Consider the following 11232-nt stretch of genomic DNA (forward strand, 5'->3'; position numbering starts at 1 on the left):
CTGAAAAAGCATGGGATCAAACTGGTCTCTCTGAACATGGCAGACAATGAGGGCTGACTGAGAAGCCAAGGACAATGGCACTGGGTTTTGATCCTACTGCATGTACTGGCTTTGTGGGAGCCTAGTTTGTTTGGTTGCGCACCTTCCTGGACCTGGATGGGGTGGGGGGGGACCTTGGACTTCCCACAGGGCAGGGAACCCTGACTGCTCTTTGGATTGGAGAGGGAGGGGGAGGGGAACGGGGGAGGGGAAAGGAAATGGGAGGTAGGGAGGAGGCGGAAATTTTTTAATAATAAAAAAATTTTTAAAAAAGAAAAAAAAACAAGTGTAAGCTATAGGCTGATGTTTCACAGTTAATAATAAGTCTTCGTGCTATGATTTGGGGCTGGCAGTCCAAGAAAGCTTGCTATAGGGAGGGGAAACTGCAGCTCCACTATAAAATAAATAAACAAAGCAAGTAAATAAATATTTTATCTATCTATACATCATATATGAATGTATATATGTATATACACACACACATTCAGTTACTATGTTGAAGTCAGTGTGTTATTCATTTATTCTTGATCCAGAGTGACTATATGACTCCCCCAAACACTATAGGCTTTACATAGCAAATTATAGCCATTACATCAACCTCTCTAGACTTAATTTTTATCCATATCCATTCAGACTTTGACATTGTCCATAATAAGGTGAAGTAAGATGTCCAAGAACCTACTGATACACCTACATATGTGGAAGTTATAACAGAAATAAGTGAATCTCATTAGGAGGTGACATTCCAAGTAGAAGACGATGTGGAATGAAAAGCAATGAGCAATCATTCAGATAAACACAGAAACTAGGAGCACGTATATAGAAAAGGAGATTCGAAGTGAAGAAGGGAGCTACTGAAGACAGTGATAATAAGAGCTAATAAATAGATAGTTTCCAAGGATGTTGTCATTTTGTATGAAGTAGATCTTTATTTTTAAAAAGTGATTAACTGCAGTTTTGAATTGAGGAATAAAAAATACCTGGTGGTTTTCAAGATAATTCATTGACAGTGGTTGAAGAAAGTAAAAACAAAACAGAAGAAATAAAGTATGTCCCTCCCCCAAAGCAAAGTAACAAATGACAATTATTTTTCTCTTTCATAGAAGAATTAACTACTATCTTAATCCTGAAAGTTATAAATTTAAACAATTTTATGATTGTATCTATATATTTATATTAGCATTTTGAAACCTCTTTATATAGATATGTACATTCACATCAAAATAAATATGAATAGAATACTCTATTATAGAGTACAGGATTACTAAATAATGTAATTATTTACTTTTTCTTTTTTAAAAGTTCATACTAAATCCACTTTGAACAGGAGGAACTTAAAAATTTTTAAGCATTTTTAGGGAAAGGAAAAATTGGTCTTCTGCTTAATTGGAAAGTGTTCCAGTGGGAATCTATTTATGTTGGAATGTGTTACATTATATGTACATGTCTATGTACGTTCAACTTTACTGAGTTCATACGTGCTTCAGAAAAACTGATTAGTAAAATCTTGATTATTTTTTTGTTGATTTATCTCAATAAAATCCTACTTGAATTCAAAAACAACTTCGTAGTAAAAAATAATTAAAAATCCTTGTATACTGTTCTTGAGAAAAAAATTATACTAACAGTAATTCTTACAATAAGTCATCATATATATGCATGGCTTGATTAATTCTTACTTTATCTAGTTAGCTCATGAAATTTGCCTAAATTAATAATACCCAATGAAATTTCAGTAGAACTCAATGTCCTCACTGGAGACTTTATTAGAAATGTGGCCCTTGGAGACTAGGAATTGGGTAAGTTCTGTAACAGCAAATGATTTTCTCTTCTGTGCAAACAAAGCACAAAGGGCCCCATGAGGAAGTAAGACAGAACTTCTATAAACTGGTCAGGACAGAAAACAGAGGCGTCAATACCAGATAACTGCTTTGGGACAGATATATTGTTATAGGAAAGAATAGAATGTATTCCTCCAGAAGCACGGCCATCTATAATTCTCCACATACACTAATATAACCACAATTCTGAAGTTTCCTAAGATCTTAGTAGGTAGACACTCCATTTCCACTTAAGAGTTTTTTGGAGGGGTAGACTGTTCAGTGATAATATGTAAATCTGATAGTAAAAAATGAGAGATTTTTCTTAAAACCTAATCCATGAAGATTGTGAATATGTTGTATCATATGGTATGAAGTAACAAATGCTATAGATACTTTCAGGTGGGTTTATCAACTGATCTTAAAATGGGGGAATTACCTACAAGTACTCAATGTTAATACATTAACTGTTAAACACAGACAATATTATATTCTAATAGAGCAATACAATATCTGAATTATGTTAGTTGACAATCTTTGAAGAAAAAGGGGAACAAAAAGCCATAAAAGATCAATTTCTGAAACTGAAAAAGTCGAGTGTAGTAAAAGGTATAGGCTGCTTTTTGTCCTGCTCGGCTCCCGGCTGCCCAGCTAGCTTATACCCGAAATAATTACACAGAAACTGTATTCATTTAAACACTGCCTGGCCCATTAGTTCCAGCCTCATATTGGCTAACTCTCCCATCTTGCTTTAACCCATATCTAGTAATGTGTTTATCATGACGGGGTCATGACTTGCCGGGAAGATTCTAACCTATGTCAATCTCAGGCTGGAGAATCATGGTGTCTGACCTGGAGACTGTCTTCATGGCGGCTCTCCCAGTCTTCCTTCTTCCAAGCATCCTGTTCTGTCTGCTCTGCCCACCTAATTTTATGCCCTATTAAAAGGCCAAGGAAGTCTCTTTATTTAACTAATGAAAGTAACACATAGACAGAAGGCCATCCTATACCAGTCAAGGAAATAAGTTCTCTCCTAGAATCTTCCACCAGAAATGATCCTGTCACTGCCATGATTTTTGCCTACTGTGACCCATTTTGTACTTCTAAACTCTAAGAATGTGGTATAATATATTTCTGTTGTTTCACACAGGTTTGTGGTAATTTCTTTCAGGAAGCTAATACATTCTCCAAATACTTCTCCTCAGTTGAAAATAAAATGTCTATATTTTATGTCACAAATTTTTTGACATCAAGTCTTCAGGAACTTTCCCCATGCTTGATAGGTTTCACAAATATTGGTAGCTTATTTAATATTAAGGGATTTTCATAGATTTCCCAACCCCCCGGTACCTAACATGGTCTTCACCAACCTTGCATGATTGATTTCTCACAAGTCACACCTCAGCTTTTTTCATGGACTTTTTCCATTCATCTCTTCTTAAATAAATACTAGTGATTTTTATCACATGGCGTTCAGCATAGAACTTACTGACTTTATTCTCTTTTTCTCACTTTTATATTTATCTCTATCTACTTCCTATCTCTCCTAACAGAAGATGAATTCCATGAGAATAGAATGTATAGTCATGACAGTATATAATAACCACTATGAAGAAGTTATTAAATAATTGCATAAATAAGCAGTAAAATATGTAGAAGTTGATTTGTAGTTCTAAATATAAGGACTATTCAAGGTTTTTTTAGGTCAGCAAAAACAAATTCTCAAATTTGTAGGAAAATTAGGAACAGTGTTTTCTAAGTTGCCTTTTTTCACTGACTCCAATATTTTATAGGTAATAGGAGAATGGGGAAAAACAAAGCAGTCTGCTTCTGTGGTCTACCCTAGAGGGGGGACTTCACTTCAATCAATTCTTGCTGTAGGATGATGATCTTGTACCCTGTAAAGATTTGTCACTTGTATTGGTTTAATAAAATGCTGATGGGACAGTAGCCAGGCAAGAAGTATAGGCAGGGCAACCAGAATAGGAGAATCTGGGAAGAGGAAAGGCTCAGTCTGCAGTCATCATCCAGATTCAGAGGAAGCAAGATGAGAATGCCTCACTAATAAAAGGTACCAAGCCATATGGCTATGTGGCTAACACAGACAAGAATTATGGGTTAATTTAAGATGTAAGAGTTAATAAGAAGCCTGAGCTAATAAGCCAACCAGTTTATAAATAATGTAGGTCTCTGTGTATTTCTTTGGAACTAAACAGCTGCAGAACAAGGTGGGACAGAAACCTCTGTCAACATATTTTGACAAGTTGTCACTTGGGATTAGAGTTAGATGAAACCACATATAATATCATTGTAAAAACAAAACACCCAAAGCAATTTCATTAATACCATAAATGAGACAGGGTTGTCCATTATCCCCATTCCTTCCTAATGTGGTGCTTGAAGCACTAGCTGCCAAAGACAGAAATTATTGGTAAGTGGTATGAAAGAAGGAAAAGAAGTCAAATTATCCCTGTTTGTGGATAATATTGTTTATACGTCTTAGTTAGGGTTTTTATTGCTTGAAGAGACACAATGATCATGACAACTCTTTTAAGGAAAACATTTAATTGGGTGGCTCCCTTACAGATTCAGAGGTTCAGTCCATTAACACCATAATGGGGATCATGGTGGCATGCAAGTAGACAAGGTGCTGGCTATATCTTGATCAGAAGGCAACAGGAAGTAGACTGCCTGTCACTTTGAGGGAAGCTTGAGTAAAAAAGACCTCAAAGCCTGCCTCCACAGTGACACACTTCCTCCAACAAGGCCACACCTACTTCAACAAAGCCATACATCCTCCAATAAAGCTATACCTCCTAATAGTGTCTCTCCTATGAGCTTTTGTAGTCTAATTACATTTAAACTAACACATTCCACTCTGTAGGCCCCATAAGCTTGTAACAATATCATAATGTAAAATGAATTTGATCCAGCTTCAGAAATTCCCAGTCTATCACAGTCTCAACAATAGTCTAAAGTCCAAAGTTCAAAGTCTCTTCTAAGATTTATACAATCTCTTAACTGTAATCATCTGTAAAAATCAAAATTGAATTGCAGATCACTTATTGCCAACATATAATAGCACAGAATATGCATTACCATTCCAAAACATGGGAAAGGGAGAATAGCAAGGAAATACTGTAACAAAGCAAGACCACAAGCCAGTTGGGTAAACTCCAAACTGTGTATCTCCACGCTTAATGTCAAAACACTCTTCAGATATCCAATACCTTTCAGCTTTGTCGACTGCAACACACTTCTTTCTCTTGAACTGGTTCCACTCCATTAGCAGTTTTCCTCAGCATGTATTCCATGACTCTGGCATGTCTAATGTCTTGAGTTCTCTAAGATAAACCAGGCTCCAACTCCACAGCTTCACACAATGACCTTTCTACTAGGCTTCCATTCAGGGATACCCCTGACATATGCCTGGCCTCAGCAGCTTTCCTTAGTCTCGGAAGCAAATTCCATAGCCCATTTCTTCTAGACTCAGAGGTAACAATCCTAACTCAGTTACAACTTCCACTGTGAAATTTTTGTTGAACAGTGATGTAGAAATTTTTCCATCTCATTTTCTATTTTTAATTCAAACTGGTAAATATCACAAACTTAATATCCTTTCTGAGTCTTTTAAATTCTCTTAAAAACAGGCTATGTGTCACTGGGCAGTGGTGGCACGTGACTTTAATCCCAGCACTCAGGAGGCAGAGGTAGGCAGGTCTTTGTGAGTTTGAGGCCAGCCCTAAATACAGAGCTAGTATGTAGACTACCAGGGCTATTATACAGAGAAATCTTGTCTTGAAAAGAAAAGTTATGTGTCTTCTTAGATCTCAAAGGATATACATAATTACTCCAATTTAGTTCAGATACAGAGTTCAGAAGATTGGGTCTCTCAGGCCGTACTCTGATGTCAATGCCAAGTAAATCTCCTCAGAATTATTTTGAATATTTGACTAATTCTCTACCAACAATATGCGGGCATAAATAACCACATGAACAGAGATTAACTGCTGGATCCTCTTTAAAAGTACATCAGGCAAAAAACAGTCATTTATACAGTCTTCATAAAAAATCCAGGTGAGAAAGAATTTTTCAATGTTTTTTCTATAAAAATGTAATTATCTAAGAATTGTCTTTTCTTGAGATTTAAAGTTCTCAACTTTAAGAAATTGAAACTCTCTTTTCCACAAATCTTTTGTCCAAATACTAGATAAATAATCATTATTCATTTGTGTCACTTCTGAAATCAAGAGAAGTCCAAATTTATCAGACTTAACGGGTATTTTCATAGTAATGGGAATACATTTGTAATGTTTAGAGATTATTTTAAAATAATAATATCATTGGACTTCCAACATTCTGAATGGCATTTAATTTTTTTGTTCCTGGCATTCCCTATGTGTACTAAACAAGTTGTATGAGAAAGGACTAATTTTACATCAGATGGTTTTTAATTCTCAGTAAAATCTGAGAGAGCTTTCTACTTTATCTTATAATTCTTAGACAAGTGCCAATAGAAAATCTGTTTTATAAATTATAATCAATTTGAAAGTTGAAGAAAATCATATTTGATGAATTCAAGCTGGCACAGAAATATATTTAGTGAAAAATATTAAAATTATAAATATATGTATATTTATATTCCATTTCAGTAATATTCCTGGCATTTCATCTTCAAGAAGTCTAAGATTTAAAGATCAGAAATATTTTAAATAAACCAAAAACTAAGTTACTTTCCTCTGGTGCTGCAAAACTTTTCCTATGTCCCAGAATTTAGAGTAGAGCTATGGTCAGTAACTACCCGAATCATTGTTCCTATGGAAATGTCTTATAGGGCCAACTACCAGTCTAAAGAAAACATGTAGCACAGAGTAAATGTCCAATAAACCTCAAACAAGTATAGTGTAAAAATGAAGCTATACAATGCTGTGAACTTTAAATAAGTGTAAGAACCATACAACCAAGAAACAGCACGGTAACAGAGTCCTGGAAAGACTGAAAGTGGACCTAAAAGAGATACTGTAACCACAGAGGAAAGTTGTCTGGATGCTGAATGACTAATCTATGTCATGCTATTCCTCAGTGCTTAGGAAGCACACGATGGTGTCTACCTGTCAATGTCACTGTAACAAAAGGCACCTGCTCGCTGATTCTGCTGTGAGTTCACCCACCATAAACCAGTGGTACACAGAAAACATTAGTGTTTTCTGTAATCAAATATTACTGTAGAATTGCCAAAGTTACAGGACACTGAAGAACTCAGAGTATGATATTTATTTGTTAACAAAAGTTACATTTTCTGACTTTTAGAGTAATGGTTACTATAGAGAATTTGAAAATGGGGAAATGCAAAGAAGAAAATCATGAATTGTAATTCTCATTGCATAAACTTGTATTGACATTTTGATAATTTCTGTGCTTTCTTTCTATCATAGTTATATATATGATATATATATGTAATATTATATATAAAATTACTAAGAACATATACATAAATATGCTTTGTGATAGATTACACATAACATATATATAGTGAGACTAAGATTATGTATAAACGTTGTTTATATATAAAACATTGTTTTAATCTTCTCCTATTGTATCTATTTCATCACTGAAATAAATATTTTAGCAGTGATTCTGCAAGATGCCATCATAGAGGTGATGACATTTCCTAATTGTGCATTCCACTTAGCTGAAATGCTATTCTTGCTACTAATAAAATCACAGTGGGAGTCATTGCATGTAATTCTTTGCTTGTGTTTTTTAAATTTATTTCAGATAACTTCATCACTAATAGTCAAAGGGTGTAAACATTTAAGCGTTTCATCTTTTACTACTAAATAATTTTCCAGGGATTCTGCCAATTTGCAGAAATGTAACTAAGATTCCATTCCACACTGTACAGATAAAATGTTTTTTTAATCTTGGTGTTTCAGTGGAAAAATAAAGAAATTAGTGTCATTGTTTCAAGTAATTTGTTTCTGGTAAGGAAATCAATCATTTCTTCTAATTCATTAAAACATTATTAGTGGTTATGACATTTATCTATTTTCCAACAATCCTGATAATTTGTTTGTTTTACATAGAAAAGAACTACCAAAAACATTAATTTCTTTTGACATTTGATTTTACTGATAACTTTTTCATCCACATGAGAATTTATCAACTGTTACCCTTAGGATTTCTCAAATTTCTTCTAATAACATTTACATTCATATATATGTATATGTGATATATATATTGAATATTTTTCTATTGCCAGCATAAATGATATTGCAAATAAGCTGGGAGTCCTAAAACAGTCCTTATTCTTCACTCCTCCCACACACCTCTCTTTCTGTATGTCCGTCATTCTCTCACACTCTCTCTTGCCATCTCTATTCCTTATGTGTCACTGCTCATTCTTGGTCTCTTGATCTCCTCCCTGTGTCGGCCATCTGATTGTGCATCCCAACTCTCAGAAGAAAATCATTTATAAATATCCCCTGCTCACTGAAGCATTTTATTTTCAGTGTACATGCCAATAACATTAGAAATGGAGGGGGGAGTTATGGAAGAGAGAAAATTACTAAGAACATATACATAAATATGCTTTGTGATAGATTACACATAACATATAAATTGCCATTTTAGGCTACCCAACTTTGTAGTTCAACAGTATTAGGTGAATTAATTTGTGCAACTATCACCACTACTCATCTGCAGAATTATTCCATCTTCCCAAACAGAAAATGGTTGTTCATTAAACAAGGTTGTTCCCAGTTCCCTCGACAATCACATTTATAGTCTCTCTGAATTTGTCTACTCTAAGTACCTCACTTAAGTAAAATTATAGAATGTATCCATTTTGTCTGCCCTCCTTTATTTAGTATTAAAATTGACCTATGTTGTAACATGTCTAAACCTTTATAAGAATAGCTAATATACACATATTATATCCATTTTCTGCCCATGCATCTGGTTTCTTGACACCTTTTGAATATTGCTGTAGTCAATACTATAGCAGCAATAGTCTTCTGAACATTATCCTTAGTTACAACAAATACAGTCACTAAATTTGTTTGGGAAAATATGTTTTATTATAAAATTATAAAGCAATTTCACAAGAAATGTGTTGCTCTACTTATAAATAACCAAATACAACTTATGTGTATCCAATATGAAGTTTTTTTCTTGAAAATGTGATGGACTAGTGTTTAATAAATGGATTTGAAAGGAATAATTTAGGGAGGGAATGTAGCTTGGTAGTGAAGCCACTTGCATAGCATGTACAATGCATTAGGTACAATCGCCAGCCCAAAAAAGAAAGAATAATTATGCTAATAGTTGGACATGCTACTAAACTCAAACACAGCTGACTTATAAAGGTGTTATCCAGTATGCATCTCCTCCTTTAAAACAAAAAGAGTTTAATTGTGTTTGGCACACAGGAAGCTAGCACTTTATTTCCCAACTTTTTCTTTTTTCAGAGAATCAGGAATGGCTAAAGAAAATCACACCATGAAACATGAGTTTATCCTCACAGGATTTACAGACTATCCAGAAATGAAGGCCCTTCTGTTTGTGGTATTCTTTGTCATCTATCTGATCACCATGGTGGGGAATATGGGCCTGATGATTCTGATTTCCAAAGAACGTTCTCTTCACACACCAATGTACATCTTTCTAGGCAACCTGGCTTTCGTGGATTCTTGCTGTGCCTGTGCTATTACTCCTAAAATGCTGGGGAACTTTTTTTCTCAGGACAGAATAATCTCTCTGTATGAATGCATGGCACAGTTTTATTTTCTTTGCACTGTTGAAACTGCAGACTGCTTCCTTCTGGCTGCAATGGCCTATGACCGCTATGTGGCCATATGCAACCCACTGCAGTACCACACCATGATGTCCAAGAAGCTTTGCTTTCAAATGACCACAGGAGCCTTCGTAGCTGGAAACCTGCATTCCATGATTCATGTGGGGCTACTATTTAGACTGGCATTCTGTGGGTCTAATCACATCAACCACTTTTATTGTGACATTCTTCCTTTGTACAGACTCTCCTGTGTTGATCCCTATGTCAATGAGCTTGTGCTGTTTGTCTTCTCAGGCTCAATTCAAGTTTTCACAATAGGCAGTGTCCTCATATCTTACCTTTACATTGTTTTTACAATTTTCCAAATGAAGTCCAAAGAGGGGAGGATCAAAGCCTTCTCCACCTGTGCGTCTCACTTTCTGTCTGTTTCATTATTCTATGGATCTCTTTTTTTCATGTACATTAGGCCAAATTTGCTAGAAGAAGGAGATAAAGATATACCAGCAGCTATTTTATTTACAATAGTAGTTCCCTTATTAAATCCTTTTATTTATAGCTTGAGAAATAAAGAAGTAAAGAACGTCTTGAAAAAAATTCTGATGAAAAAAGTAATCTCAAGAAATTTTAAACAAGCATCTGCTATAGCTTAAAGACTTGATTCAGCAGAAACTTCCCCTGAAATTACAGAAGGGAAATGCTTATAAACTGTATACAGAATGGTAAAGTATCATAATGATTTCAAATAAAGAAGCAGTGTGCCAGGTGGAAATAGGGTTAAAGGAATAAATTGGGGTGGATCTTAGTAGGAATTAGAAGGAAAATGAAAAGTAAACTTTGAAATTCAAATAGTCTACTGCCAGGCTTATGGCCTTTGTCAATGTTGGGGATGGTTAGTATCCAAAAGACAAGGAGACTTGGGGCTAAAATATAAGTTACCATCATAAAAGCATTTATAATCAGCTTGCTTCAATAGCCTAGAGCATGAGCAAGTAGGTAAGCTAAGAGGCATTAGGGCCTGTGAAACGTCACTAAATCCAAGCATTTAAAACCAAGAGCAACAAAACTGTGGTGGGCGACCATTGAGGAACTGTTCTGACAGCATTTGGAGAATAATGTCTGTTGAAGATGGAATTAGCAGAGAAATGGATGCACTCCCAAAGAAATAAATATTAAATGTGTACAACAGACTTGTCATCAAAATACATGACTAATTCAGAATGCTGATTTTTTAAGAAAGGCTAGTCTTAAAATGTTTTTACTCCAATGTATATATACATAGTTTCAATAAAACAAAATTCTACACAATTAAACCTCATGCACAATTTGAGAAGCTTTGTTGTTCAAGTAGTTAGGCTAAAATTTTCTATACCCCCTCATGCAAGATGAGGAAGGGTTCTAAAAATGGGAATGGTACTTTGTGTATATTATATTCACACTAAAGAAAGTATTGGGTGGTGAAACATGGATAGGGATTATCTTCCTAAAATCCTTTTTATTAAAAATAGAAAACTGTAGAGTAGAAGTGGAATCTAATTACCCTGATGTACCACCACATAACAACTCTCCAACTATTTACAA

General features: G+C 34.8%; 1 protein-coding gene across 1 annotated transcript; it reads left to right on the plus strand.

Annotated features, from left to right (window-relative positions):
* Nucleotides 1–9338: 9338 nt before the first annotated feature.
* Nucleotides 9339–10304, plus strand: LOC125392811 (olfactory receptor 5K1). The gene has a single exon (XM_048422761.2). The coding sequence runs from the start codon at nucleotides 9339–9341 to the stop codon at nucleotides 10302–10304; it is 966 nt and encodes a 321-aa protein (XP_048278718.2).
* The last annotated feature ends 928 nt before the right edge of the window (nucleotides 10305–11232 follow it).

This window comes from Myodes glareolus, chromosome 2 (assembly GCF_982192425.1).
Source record: "Myodes glareolus chromosome 2, mMyoGla1.1, whole genome shotgun sequence".
Classification (NCBI taxonomy): Eukaryota; Metazoa; Chordata; class Mammalia; order Rodentia; family Cricetidae; genus Myodes; species Myodes glareolus.

What these genes read in the sequence shown, in the direction of transcription:
- LOC125392811 (XM_048422761.2), top strand. Translation starts at nt 9,339, where the DNA reads ATGGCTAAAGAAAATCACACCATGAAACATGAGTTTATCCTCACAGGA.